This window comes from Paramisgurnus dabryanus, chromosome 4 (assembly GCF_030506205.2).
Source record: "Paramisgurnus dabryanus chromosome 4, PD_genome_1.1, whole genome shotgun sequence".
Classification (NCBI taxonomy): Eukaryota; Metazoa; Chordata; class Actinopteri; order Cypriniformes; family Cobitidae; genus Paramisgurnus; species Paramisgurnus dabryanus.
The window spans coordinates 35,587,827-35,602,323 of NC_133340.1; the positions used below are offsets into that span (position 1 = coordinate 35,587,827).

Below are 14,497 nucleotides of genomic sequence, written 5' to 3' on the forward strand. Positions count from 1 at the left end.
ATGGAACAGATGGTTGTCATGTATTTAATTTATGGATTTATTCATCTTTTCATTCATAATTTTTTCCTTTTAAGATGGTTGTGAAACATTTGGGAGACATTGCTTTTCCCCACTTTCACCAGCAGAGGTCCTTGTAGAACTTGGATTTGAAAAACTTTGAGTAATGAATCTTAATGCAATTGTGCAAAAAAATTCTGGTTCACTTCACCATCACTACTTTAAACTATCACATGGTCTTTAAATGACATGCAAGTTCTTTGCTATAATTAGAAATAAGACTGTACTATAATGATTAAAGTGTATAGCTCACATTATGTGAAAGAATGCAAACTTACTGTATGGAGAGGGTCATTTAAGGAATAAAATGTTAAATGGCTTTACTTCCTATTGTTCTGATTATAATGCACTTATTTTGGAGAACTTTTGGTTGTTACCACTGGCTTGTTCTGTAGTAAAAGTTGTTAATTTAGGAAAAGTTTGTTCATTTGATGCATTATGGGTGTTGAGTATAGGGTGGGGTTAATGTTGTTTTTGCACACCTCCCTACAAATGGATTGTTGCTCTCCTGAAAATTTCTTAATTTTTTATATTGATAAAATTATACTTTTTTTCTTAATGCATAAAACTCCACCTGCATGAATAGAAGGGTCTGCTACCTTTAGGAAGGTCGCTTTTCAGAAGAAATACTCTTAATCAAGTCAGTTAATGCACAAAAAAGTATTTATTATTTGTTATTAAACAGGAAAGCAACTATATACAGAAATATTTATAAAAAATGAAAGGCACAAAAGAGATTTTAAGTAAATTCTAAATTCTAAGTAAAGAGGAGGTCTCTTTACCAAGTCAGTTAATGCACAAAAAGTATTTATTATTTGTTATTAAAGAGGAAAACAACTATATACAGAAATATTTACTAAAAATTAAATGCACAAAAGAGATTCTAAGTAAATTCTAAATTCTAAGTAAAGAGGAGGTTTAGAAAACTTAATACTGTTCTCCTTCTCGGGTCCTTCATTTAAAACAAAAGACCTTTCGTAGGGACTGTCTCATCCGTGACAGGAAGTTGCGGCACTTTTCTTTCACCGTCAGGTTTGGATGAACTGGGATGGCGAAATCTACAGTTTGGTCAGTCTTCTGATTCCACCCACCAAGCACTGTGTAGTCAAGAATGACCGCAGACACAACCGTTGTGAGGTAATTTACTGACATCTCATGATCCTGCCATGCTGCCCTCAAGTAGCCCTTATCTTTCACAATGGCATGAGCTTCATTTATAATCCGAAGAACGATCTCATCTTCATTGTGAAACAGCTGTTGGATGTTTTTAACAACATGAACTCTTGCCAGATTTCCCAGTTCTTGCACCAGTTTGCTGAAAATAACATCATAAAGGTAGATCCCAGGAACACTGATGTTATATGTGCATTGAAGTTTCGTAAGCAGGCCATCAATGACGCGGCCTAAAAACTGTTGTGGCAAAATGAAACCCTGGGGGTTGGCAATTGGCAGTTCAGAAGCTCTAAATAAGGAAGTTTCCTCTTTCATGGTTTCTTCCCGATGCCGTTTTTCTCTGCGACCTTGGCTAACAGGGCCTTTACATCTGTTCTTTAACTTCCGACGGCGTTTACCAGTGGGAGCTTGAGACTGGTGAAGTGAATCCTCAAGCTGTGGTGGTGAATCAGTGGGAGCGGGATTTGTATGCTCAACCTCTATGTCCTCTCTTAATGGAGGGGATTCTGCATGTATTTTAGCTCTTGAGCTGTATACATTTGTAGGCTCTGGTGTAGCAGACTTTGAACTTCTCAAAAGTTCTTCCAGCTCCCGATCAAGTGAAGATTCACCAGGTAAATGCACAACTAATTTTGGCTCTAGAGTACCAAGTTTAGTTGAGCATTCCCAACCTTCTAATTCATCCAGCTCCTGTTCAAACAAATCAACGTCACGCAATTTCCTAGTGGGAGCTGAAGATTCCCCAGGTAAATTCTTAGGCTCTGAGACCTTGTATGATTTAAGGGGCTCCATTTGGATTGGAGCACTTGAGCTGAAGACTTTCGTAGGCTCTGGAGTAGCAGGCTTAGGTGAACTTCTTAAAAGTTCTTCCAGCTCCTTATCAAGATCCAGCAGTGCATCCGCAGAAGATGAAGATCTGCCATGTATCTCCTTAAGCTGTTCATCCTCTGCTGTCTTAAGGGATTCTGCCTGAATTTGAGGACTTGGGTTGAACACTTTCTCGGGCTCCGGTGTAGCAGGTTTCAGTGAACTTCCCAAAACTTCTGGTCGCTCAGGCTCCTCACGGCGGCTGGTAGCAACATTAAAATACTGAGCCAATGACTTCTCACCTAAAACAAAACCATCGATTAATGACCATTGCAAAAACAATTTGCTATAAAAATTACACACAATGATATCAGAGGGATAAAATCACATCAACTGTACCTTGCCTAACAATCTCAGCACTGCACAATGGATCTTCAATGGCGTCACTGATTTTATCCATGCCCATGTCCGTTACTATTTTGGTGAGCACATTCAGAGAGGTTCTTTCTGCGTTGGTCATTGTCTCCAGTCCGCATGCTTGCCAGATTTCCTCCATGTTGCTGGGGCCATCTTGAAGCAGGAAGTCTGGCAATCCCAGGAATGATCCCACATGGTTCTTCGCTGCCTGCTGAAAGAAGTGATGAAGCACGGACCAGTAGAATTCCCAGCGTGAGGAGTTTTGAGCCTCTGTGTTGGTCTCAGAGCACAGGTATTTGAGAGGATATGCCTTGCCCATGTCATTGTCAAGAAGTTCCTGGTAAACGCAGCTCATTAAATCCGCAGTAAACATATGGATTGTCTCCCTGCTGATGCTGTTCCCTGAAGTCATCTGGCTGCTTGCTGACCCTTCGGCATCTGACCGAACTGATGCATTTTTGCTGCGCAAGCAATCCATCATGCACAGAAAAATGTTCACCCCAATCATTTTTGCCTCTTCAGTGGATCTGTTCAAGATCTCACCACTGTTAATCTGCATACACTTGCCAGCCCTCTTTTGGTGCAATTGGGCCTCCTTTTTCATGCAGTCCTCTTGTATCAGGCAGAGAAGTAGAGCAGGAAGGACCACATCCATGCACAACATTCGTACCCACTCCACAGTCTGCTGAACCATATGACACATGTTCCTCTTGGAAATGTGCTTTTCTTTAAGTGTTCTCTTGATGATTTTGCGAGACCTAAAATGAAAATGTTTTTATGATGTTGGTGTTGGTAGATAAACATTTGGCTTTGCTGTTCTATAGATTCAGTACACAAGAATTCAACATACTTGTTGGGGACCTCAGTGAAGATGTCATGAATACTCCATGCTGCTGGTAGCTGAGGCTCGGTGGTTATATTGTGTGCCATCGATGACTGGAAAGTGGTTTTTCCATAAGGAGTTCCCAGGTGTAAAGCTTTTTGAGCTTGGACCTGAGCACACAATGACAAAAATCTGAATTAAAATATAAGCATGCATAAATATGGTAACTACAGGTATATGCAGTGTTCGAATTAAGGAGGGGCTGGGGTGGTCCCGGACCTCCTATAAGCATTGAGGGACCCCTTTAAAGAACAAAAATATACATTTGGGGGGGGGTCCTGTGGTTTTTATTAAAATTAAAATACTACAATACTGTCCATTATTTGTCCCAATTTTTGCATAAACTAATCCAAAAGATTTCTGTCTGAAAACTTGCAAGTGCGCCACACGCTGTTTTCTGAAAGAATTGACAATAGTTCAATTTAGGATTGGGTTAAGGGCTTTTAAAAAAAACTTCTCAAACTATTTTTTCACACTAATTTGAAGGGTAAAAATTAATATAGCAAAAAAAATGGTTTAAATATATGCTAAATATTTCAGGGCAAAAAAATACATTTTTAATTTTATAACCCATATGGCAAAAATAATTTTTTCCTGGTCAAAATTTAAAGTTTATAAAGTATATTTTTACAGTTGAACATAGTTTTAACCGTTTCAAACCTTATGGGTTGGTTTCCCGGATAGAGTTTAGATTAAGCCTGGACTATTAGGCTTTATGCCCAGCTGTACTTCCTGAACTTCAGCCAGGTCCTTGTTTCCTGTCTGCCATTATTGGACGAACTGATTAATCCAGGTGTGTCTGATTATTATTGTTGTGTGTTGTGACTACTGAGGTCAGGCACACCTGTATTATTCAGTTTGTCCAATAATGGCAGACAGAAAACAAGGATCTGGCTGAAGTTCAGGAAGTAGTGCAGCTGGGCATAAAGCCTATTAAGTTGTTTTACAAAAATACCATACAAATAACACATTGCTGCTGTGCATCTTGTAACAAAACAGTGGCACTGATATATAATTAAAATATAGAGTTTGTAACAAAGTTTTTCTTCCACTTTGATGTGAATATAAATGCTTTGAAATATATTTATTTTTGAAATATATTTAAAAATATACAAAATGGCCAAAAAATATATTGGTTAAAAATACATTTTTGTAAACACATTTCTAAAAATTTCAGCAATTTTAATTAAATACAATCACTAAAAGCTGTATTTCGCTGGGGAAAATAGTCCCTGACCGAACAGCAAGAAAATATTCAAGATAATTTATGTTGTTGACGTTTCTAAGGGTGGTTGCTAAGGGTGCTCCATGCGCCTTTTATCTTGCATAAAATCAATGAAACCAACTTTTATGGCATATCTTTATTTCTTTCTAAACTACCAAACATAATTTCTGTATAATAAATTTAAATAAATTTAAATTTGTTCTTACCTTGGCATTAATTGATGGAAGCGGAGTTCTTTCCAGTTCAAAAACGCTCAGGTCAGCATGAATAAGATGTTCGACCTGGCTGATCGGCTAAGGAGTGTTAAAAAATATGTTTACTAATTTTGTTACTTTCTAAGCTACCAAACATAACATACGTACATATCTCTCATTTAATTTAAATGGGTACTTACCTTGCCACAAATGGGAGGAAGTGGAATTCTTCCCGATTGAAAAACGCTCAGGTCATCGACCTTGGCGATTGGTTGGAGAAAATAAGGCTTTGAAAAATAAGTTTCCATTTTCTGTCTGCAAGACGCAACTAAGCACGAGCTGAGCAAAAGTAGAAATAGAATTGTGGTTGCGTCATCGGTTTTTATAAGCGAGATGACGTCAGAGATATCCCTAATGTAATATAATTTAAAGTTCACTTATGATCTGCAGCTCAAGACAAACAAAAAATGTGATATAAAAAAAATCACAATAAGAAAGAACCTTAATTTTTTACATCATGTAGATTAAATTACCTTTGGTGTTTTGTTTGATAAATCTTTCAACAAATCCGTGTTTAACTCAGTCTCGACGTACACTGTCTTCAATATAGGGTAATTGTATCATTTACCATAGTGCCATCTATAGGCTTTACATGATAACAGGCTCAATTAGAGAATATTTTCTACATTTACCAAACGCAAATTAAACGAACTTGCTGTATGGAAACAACAAAGAGAGGAAATAAATATGAGGAGTGCTTCTTTTAGTTGCTACCTGTTTACGATTTTTTTCCCCATTAAAATTATATATTTCATTAAATAATTAGAAAAATTGTTTTTGTTAACAAAGATTGTAAATCATTTTAATCGGTTGAGAAATGTAAACGTTATTGTTTATCCAGAAAAGGCGCAGCTCCCTCGTTCACTTGTATGAGTGAGTGTTTATAGTGAAGTATTGACAGGACTCATATGGCATCGCCGTTGACGAATCACGGCAACAGATTAAAGGGATCAATGTTTTATTATGTCTATATATTGTGCTTTTTATATTTATCATAATATCATTGATTTATTGTATTGCCTTTCAACGTCCAATAACTTAAAATAAGACTTGAATTGCAATGATTATTATGACTGCCATGTATACCAATGATGCTGATAGGCTATATGCCTACTTTATAGAGGGTAATGTAATGAATATCTACAGTATGAATAATCTATATTATATTGTATTTATTTTTTTAAAGATAATTGAACTAGAATTGTAATGCCCTGATCTCCCCATAAAAAAAAAAAAAAACCTACCAAAAGCTCCAAGGCCACCACTTTCTCTCTTTTTGCCAATTTTCTATTGATTAATACTATTTCTAATAGGATTTCATGTGCACTATATTCACAACTTGTCACTTTTACAAAGATGCATTTAATTGGACACATAGCAAAAACATAGCAACACACAAAAAACCATTGAACTATGTTGGTTTAGATTAGAATCAGCAGTATTTGGGTTTGTATAATTCCTGATGCCCTGTAAAGTTGCTGAATATTTTTATTTTAATCTAAAGTATAAAAAATGTCTTTCTTCTTGCAGCTTCTAAATTTCAACACCAAACCCTTACAAAAATTAACTAGTTTTACTACAGTTAAAAACATGGTCCCTATAGTTAAACTGGTTGCCAAAAATAACCATGATTGTGCTGCAAAAACCATGGTTAAACCATGCATGGTTACTGCAGTAAACATGGTTTTGCCAATGGTAATCAATACACCAAAATCATGGTTACCATAAAAAAGCATAGTTAATTTCGCAAGAGAAGTTACATTAACATTTTAAGTGACTAATTTGATATTATTATTTTTAAATGTATTAAATAGAATAAAAAACCTGTTAGTGCCATGAAAAAAAATGAAATATTTTCTGATTTACTGAGGTTTCTAAAGGTGATGTGCAGAAACTGACCAGATGATGGCGATGTTGATCTTGTGATGCTAAATAGCTAATGAGGAGAAGAAGTGCCAAAAACAAGACAACAAATTTCATTGCAGCAGCAGATCAATCTTAAAACTGGTTCAACATTTACATTTGACTATCTGATCGTTAGAAAATAACAAGGCAATCTAAGGCAATACGTCTCGATTTCACCTTGGCGGTGCGAGGTATTGAAATCTTTTGCTTTGTGTACTATATGCTAACAAAATATATCATACCTTTGACAGTTATCGTTTAAACTCCAAAATCAGAAGAATATACATTTGATATGGGGTCTTTTTATTTATGTATTTTTTAGGTGTCAGTGACTGTGTAATACCAAGTGGTTTCATTGTAAAATAACTTTTATTTGTCGTGTATTTGTTGTTGACTAGTCGGTCACTTGCTTTCATAGGATATATTCATCTTGGGGAATGTTAATTTCTAAATGTGCTTATTTCACATTATGAATTAAATAGGTAATGTGTTATGATTAACAATCAATGACTTGACAATGAACATTTGTATATTTATAAATTGACATAAACATAGATTAGGAAATGAACATGACATTTAATGCATACTGTACTTCAATCTGTCATTTCATAGCTTTTGATGCCTTACTTTTACTTTATAATTTAAAAATAATAAAAGTTACGAATGAGTTGTGTCTAAATGTTTCCTTTCAGTATTTATAGACTGATGAATGGACCTAAAAAAATAAATATTCTGGCCTGGAATGGGAGCCGGTTCAATTCTGGGATACTTATTTGGGAATCAGAGGTTAGTTAATGTCTTCACATAACATCAGTTTACTCATTTACGCAGAGCATTTTTATCAGCACCACTGACTTTATACCATAGTATTGAAATTACTGACTTCACAATACATAAATCACCATTTGAAGCCCTGTTTTGCAGCATTGGGTCAAAGGATTAAAATCTTAGAATAGCTGTCCTGTATATTAAGATCTTAATCTTATTTTTTGGGTTGATCTCAGACGCCAGCCACACATGGGACCATCTTACACCACAGGACCCTCTTACAACAGCAGACCTTCCCCAAAACCAAAAACAAGTTCAGGGACACGCACTGCATCACGTACATTATTAGTGCAAACTCTATTATGGATGTCAGAAGTTTATCTAAACAAAATAATAATAAAATATTTTTAATTTAGAGGTCTGATAAAATTATGTTTGTTTTTTTTAATGCAGGTTTCGGAGGAACTAAAAAAAGATGATTGAAGATGAGATGTACAGAGGACTTAGAGCGCCACTTTTAAATAAAATGAGAAATACATTTTTCAATTTAATAAATCAAACATATAAATGTAATATCTGAACTCCATTAGTTCAAGTTTTTTCATGCTAAGGTTAAAGTGAAAATTATGCGTCTCCTTGATACCAATGACAAATGGCATTTTCGTTTGGTTTTAATTATAATACACAAAGACGACACACAAAAGTAAAATGTGTTGTAAATGAATGTTGAATTGAAGACCATCTATAGATTATACCAATGCACATATTGACAAAAATTGCCAGCATACGGCCCATATTTGTATCCAATCAGCTACCCTCTAGAATAAAAATGCCCCCCCCATCATCTGCAGTTCACTGGAAAATAGCTAAATTATTGTTGTTACTGGATTGTGATTTAACCATGGATTGTATTGTTTTGTGTGGTTCTTTTTCTGTTTTATTTTATTTAGAGGATTGATAATTGAATTGATAATATATTTGGCTTTTGTGGTGAAGCCTTATATTTATGATCCTTGATAATTTGATTGCTGAAATGAATTGTGACCAAATTGGGTAACTTTCATATAACTCCATCAAGTGGCCTATACTGGGATGTCTTGTTCATACTGGTTCACTGCCATGCATAAGATAAAAGCACACCAATCAGCAGTCATGTCATATTTTGTTTTTGATAGTAGTGTAATAAACTGAAAAATAAATAAGATGTGTGTGACATTGTGTGCCTGCACCTGCATTTATTTACATCCTCTATTTGTGTGTTTGATTTGTTTAAAACATAATTTCCACTTTCACAATACAAAATCTTTATTGTTTTGTGTTAGTACAAGTATGCAATGCAACAGATGGTTGTCATGTATTTAATTTATGGATTTATTCGTCTTTTCATTCATAATTTTTTCCTTTTAAGATGGTAACATTTGGGAGACATTGCTTTTCCCCACTTTCACCAGCAGAGGTCCTTGTAGAACTTGGATTTGAAAAACTTTGAGTAATGAATCTTAATGCAATTGTGCAAAATTGTGGTTCACTTCACCATCACTACTTTAAACTATCACATGGTCTTTAAATGACATGCAAGTTCTTTGCTATAATTAGAAATAAGACTGTACTATAATGATTAAAGTGTATAGCTCACATGATGTGAAAGAATGCAAACTTACTGTATGGAGAGGGTCATTTAAGGAATAAACTTTTAAATGGCTTTATTTCCTATTGTTCTGATGATAATAAAGCACTTATTTTGGAGAACTTTTGGTTGTTACCACTGTCTTGTTCTGTAGTAAAAGTTGTTAATTTAGGAAAAGTTTGTTCATTTGATGCATTATGGGTGTTGAGTATAGGGTGGGGTTAATGTTGTTTTTGCACACCTCCCTACAAATGGATTGTTGCTCTCCTGAAAATTTCTTAATTTTTTTATATTTATAAAATTATACTTTTTTTCTTAATGCATAAAACTCCACCTGCATGAATAGAAGGGTCTGCTACCTTTAGTAAGGTTGCTTTTCAGAAGAAATACTCTTAACCAAGTCAGTTAATGCACAAAAAGTATTTATTATTTGTTATTAAAGAGGAAAACAACTATATACAGAAATATTTATAAAAAATGAAAGGCACAAAAGAGATTTTAAGTAAATTCTAAATTCTAAGTAAAGAGGAGGTCTCTTTACCAAGTCAGTTAATGCACAAAAAGTATTTATTATTTGTTATTAAAGAGGAAAACAACTATATACAGAAATTTTTACTAAAAATTAAATGCACAAAAGAGATTCTAAGTAAATTCTAAATTCTAAGTAAAGAGGAGGTTTAGAAAACTTAATACTGTTCTCCTACTCGGATCCTTCATTTAAAACAAAAGACCTTTCGTAGGGACTGTCTCATCCGTGACAGGAAGTTGCGGCACTTTTCTTTCACCGTCAGGTTTGGATGAACTGGGATGGCGAAATCTTCAGTTTGGTCAGTCTTCTGATTCCACCCACCAAGCACTGTGTAGTCAAGAATGACCGCAGACACAACCGTTGTGAGGTAATTTACTGACATCTCATGATCCTGCCATGCTGCCCTCAAGTAGCCCTTATCTTTCACAATGGCATGAGCTTCATTTATAATCCGAAGAATGATCTCATCTTCATTGTGAAACAACTGTTGGATGTTTTTAACAACATGAACTCTTGCCAGATTTCCCAGTTCTTGCACCAGTTTGCTGAAAATAACATCATAAAGGTAGATCCCAGGAACACTGATGTTATATGTGCATTGAAGTTTCGTAAGCAGGCCATCAATGACGCGGCCTAAAAACTGTTGTGGCAAAATGAAACCCTGGGGGTTGGCAATTGGCAGTTCAGAAGCTCTAAATAAGGAATTTTCCTCTTTCATGGTTTCTTCCCGATGCCGTTTTTCTCTGCGACCTTGGCTAACAGGGCTTTTACATCTGTTCTTTAACTTCCGACGGCGTTTACCAGTGGGAGCTTGAGACTGGTGAAGTGAATCCTCAAGCTGTGGTGGTGAATCAGTGGGAGCGGGATTTGTATGCTCAACCTCTATGTCCTCTCTTGATGGAGGGGATTCTGCATGTATTTTAGCTCTTGAGCTGTATACCTTTGTAGGCTCTGTTGTAGCAGACTTTGATGAACTTCTCAAAAGTTCTCCCAGCTCCCGATCAAGTGAAGATTCACCAGGTAAATGCACAACTAATTTTGGCTCTGGAGTACCAAGCTTAGTTGAGCATCCCCAACCTTCTAATTCATCCAGCTCCTGTTCAAACAAATCATCAATGTCGAGCAATTTCCTAGTGGGAGCTGAAGATTCCCCAGGTAAATTCTTAGGCTCTGAGACCTTGTATGATTTAAGGGGCTCCAGTTGGATTGGACCACTTGAGCTGAAGACTTTCGTAGGCTCTGGAGTAGCAGGCTTAGGTGAACTTCTTAAAAGTTCTTCCAGCTCCTTATCAAGATCCAGCAGCGCATCCGCAGAAGATGAAGATCTGCCATGTATCTCCTTAAGCTGTTCATCCTCTGCTGTCTTAAGGGATTCTGCCTGAATTTGAGGACTTGGGTTGAACACTTTCTCGGGCTCCGGTGTAGCAGGTTTCAGTGAACTTCCCAAAACTTCTGGTCGCTCAGTCTCCTCACGGCGGCTGGTAGCAACATTAAAATACTGAGCCAATGACTTCTCACCTAAAACAAAACCATCGATTAATGACCATTGCAAAAACAATTTGCTATAAAAATTACACACAATGATATCAGAGGGATAAAATCACATCAACTGTACCTTGCCTAACAATCTCAGCACTGCACAATGGATCTTCAATGGCGTCACTGATTTTATCCATGCCGATGTCCGTTACTATTTTGGTGAGCACATTCAGAGAGGTTCTTTCTGCGTTGGTCATTGTCTCCAGTCCGCATGCTTGCCAGATTTCCTCCATGTTGCTGGGGCCATCTTGAAGCAGGAAGTCTGGCAATCCCAGGAATGATCCCACATGGTTCTTCGCTGCCTGCTGAAAGAAGTGATGAAGCACGGACCAGTAGAATTCCCAGCGTGAGGAGTTTTGAGCCTCTGTGTTGGTCTCAGAGCACAGGTTTTTGAGAGGATATGCCTTGCCCATGTCGTTGTCAAGAAGTTCCTGGTAAACGCAGCTCATTAAATCCGCAGTAAACATATGGATCGTCTCCCTGCTGATGCGGTTCCCTGAAGTCATCTGGCTGCTTGCTGACCCTTCGGCATCTGACCGAACTGATGCATTTTTGCTGTGCAAGCAATCCATCATGCACAGAAAAATGTTCACTCCAATCATTTTTGCCTCTTCAGTGGATCTGTTCAAGATCTCACCACTGTTAATCTGCATACACTTGCCAGCCCTCTTTTGGTGCAATTGGGCCTCCTTTTTCATGCAGTCCTCTTGTATCAGGCAGAGAAGTAGAGCAGGAAGGACCACATCCATGCACAACATTCGTACCCACTCCACAGTCTGCTGAACCATATGACACATGTTCCTCTTGGAAATGTGCTTTTCTTTAAGTGTTCTCTTGATGATTTTGCGAGACCTAAAATGAAAATGTTTTTATGATGTTGGTGTCGGTAGATAAACATTTGGCTTTGCTGTTCTATAGATTCAGTACACAAGAATTCAACATACTTGTTGGGGACCTCAGTGAAGATGTCATGAATACTCCATGCTGCTGGTAGCTGAGGCTCGGTGGTTATATTGTGTGCCATCGATGACTGGAAAGTGGTTTTTCCATAAGGAGTTCCCAGGTGTAAAGCTTTTTGAGCTTGGACCTGAGCACACAATGACAAAAATATGAATTAAAATATACAAGCATGCATAAATATGGTTACTACAGGTATATGCAGTGTTCAAATTAAGGAGGGGCTGGGGTGGTCCCCGACCTCCTATAAGCATTGAGGGACCCCCTTTAAAGAACAAAAATATACATTTGGGGGGGGGGTCCTGTGGTTTTTATTAAAATTAAAATACTACAATACTGTCCATTATTTGTCCCAATTTTTGCATAAACTAATCCAAAAGATTTCTGTCTGAAAACTTACAAGTGCACCACACGCTGTTTTCTGAAAGAATTGACAATAGTTCAATTTAGGATTGGGCTAAGGGCTTTAAAAAAAAACTTCTCAAACTATTTTTTCACACTAATTTGAAGGGGAAAAAATAAATATAGCAAAAAAAAAAAATGGTTTAAATATATGCTAAATATTTCAGGGCAAAAAAATTAATTTCTAATTTTATAACCCATATGGCAAAAATTATTTTTTCCTGGTCAAAATTTAAAGTTTATAAAGTATATTTTTACAGTTGAATATAGTTTTAACCGTTTCAAACCTTATGGGTTGGTTTCCCGGATAGAGTTTAGATTAAGCCTGGACTATTAGGCTTTATGCCCAGCTGCACTACTTCCTGAACTTCAGCCAGCTCCTTGTTTCCTGTCTGCCATTATTGGACGAACTGATTAATCCAGGTGTGTCTGATTATTATTGTTGTGTGTTGTGACTACTGAGGTCAGGCACACCTGTATTATTCAGTTTGTCCAATAATGGCAGACAGAAAACAAGGATCTGGCTGAAGTTCAGGAAGTAGTGCAGCTGGGCATAAAGCCTATTAAGTTGTTTTACAAAAATACCATACAAATAACACATTGCTGCTGTGCATCTTGTAACAAAACAGTGGCACTGATATATAATTAAAATATAGAGTTTGTAACAAAGTTTTTCTTCCACTTTGATGTGAATATAAATGCTTTGAAATATATTTATTTTTGAAATATATTTAAAAATATACAAAATGGCCAAAAAATATATTGGTTAAAAATACATTTTTGTAAACACATTTCTAAAAATTTCAGCAATTTTAATTAAATACAATCACTAAAAGCTGTATTTCGCTGGGGAAAATAGTCCCTGACCGAACAGCAAGAAAATATTCAAGATAATTTATGTTATTGACGTTTCTAAGGGTGGTTGCTAAGGGTGCTCCATGCGCCTTTTATCTTGCATAAAATCAATGAAACCAACTTTTATGGCATATCTTTATTTCTTTCTAAACTACCAAACATAATTTCTGTATAATAAATTTAAATAAATTTAAATTTGTTCTTACCTTGGCATTAATTGATGGAAGCGGAGTTCTTTCCAGTTCAAAAACGCTCAGGTCAGCATGAATAAGATGTTCGACCTGGCTGATCGGCTAAGGAGTGTTAAAAAATATGTTTACTAATTTTGTTACTTTCTAAGCTACCAAACATAACATACGTACATATCTCTCATACCTTGCCACAAATGGGAGGAAGTGGAATTCTTCCCGATTGAAAAACGCTCAGGTCATCGACCTTGGCGATTGGTTGGAGAAAATAAGGCTTTGAAAAATATTTTTCCATTTTCTGTCTGCAAGACGCAACTAAGCACGAGCTGAGCAAAAGTAGAAATAGAATTGTGGTTGCGTCATCGGTTTTTATAAGCGAGATGACGTCAGAGATATCCCTAATGTAATATAATTTAAAGTTCACTTATGATCTGCAGCTCAAGACAAACAAAAAATGTGATATAAAAAAATTCACAATAAGAAAGAACCTTCATTTTTTATATCATGTAGATTAAATTACCTTTGGTGTTTTGTTTGATAAATCTTTCAACAAATCCGTGTTTAACACAGCCTCGACGTACACTGTCTTCAATATAGGGTAATTGTATCATTTACCATAGTGCCATCTATAGGCTTTACATGATAACAGGCTCAATTAGAGAATATTTTCTACATTTGCCAAAAGCAAATTAAACGAACTTGCTGTATGGAAACAACAAAGAGAGGAAATAAATATGAGGAGTGCTGTTTCTTTTAGTTGCTACCTGTTTACGATTTTTTCCCCCCATTAAAATTATATATTTTCATTAAATAATTAGAAACAATTGTTTTTGTTAACAAAGATTGTAAATCATTTTAATCGGTTGAGAAATTTAAACGTTATTGTTTATCCAGAAAAGGCGCAGCTCCCT

The 14,497-nt window shown here is 36.1% G+C and overlaps 2 protein-coding genes and 1 long non-coding RNA gene across 3 annotated transcripts; 1 reads left to right on the plus strand and 2 right to left on the minus strand.

Moving 5' to 3' along the window:
• Window positions 1-853: 853 nt before the first annotated feature.
• LOC135735499 (uncharacterized) lies at window positions 854-5,766 on the minus strand. Its single transcript, XM_065253924.2, has 4 exons — window positions 4,769-5,766; window positions 3,305-3,447; window positions 2,437-3,212; window positions 854-2,339 (listed from the first exon to the last, which is right to left on the minus strand). The coding sequence occupies exons 2-4, from the start codon at window positions 3,382-3,384 to the stop codon at window positions 1,012-1,014; spliced, it is 2,184 nt and encodes a 727-aa protein (XP_065109996.1). The 5' UTR covers window positions 3,385-3,447; window positions 4,769-5,766; the 3' UTR covers window positions 854-1,011.
• Window positions 5,767-6,757: 991 nt separating this feature from the next.
• LOC135735813 (uncharacterized) lies at window positions 6,758-9,238 on the plus strand. Its single transcript, XR_010527704.2, has 4 exons — window positions 6,758-6,912; window positions 7,414-7,507; window positions 7,726-7,826; window positions 7,943-9,238. It is a non-coding gene; the product is annotated as an uncharacterized lncRNA (long non-coding RNA).
• A 471-nt stretch (window positions 9,239-9,709) lies between these two features.
• LOC135735816 (uncharacterized) lies at window positions 9,710-13,725 on the minus strand. Its single transcript, XM_065254385.2, has 4 exons — window positions 13,605-13,725; window positions 12,129-12,271; window positions 11,261-12,036; window positions 9,710-11,163 (listed from the first exon to the last, which is right to left on the minus strand). Exons 2-4 carry the CDS (start codon window positions 12,206-12,208, stop codon window positions 9,830-9,832), a joined length of 2,190 nt encoding a protein of 729 aa, XP_065110457.1. The 5' UTR covers window positions 12,209-12,271; window positions 13,605-13,725; the 3' UTR covers window positions 9,710-9,829.
• Window positions 13,726-14,497: the final 772 nt, after the last annotated feature.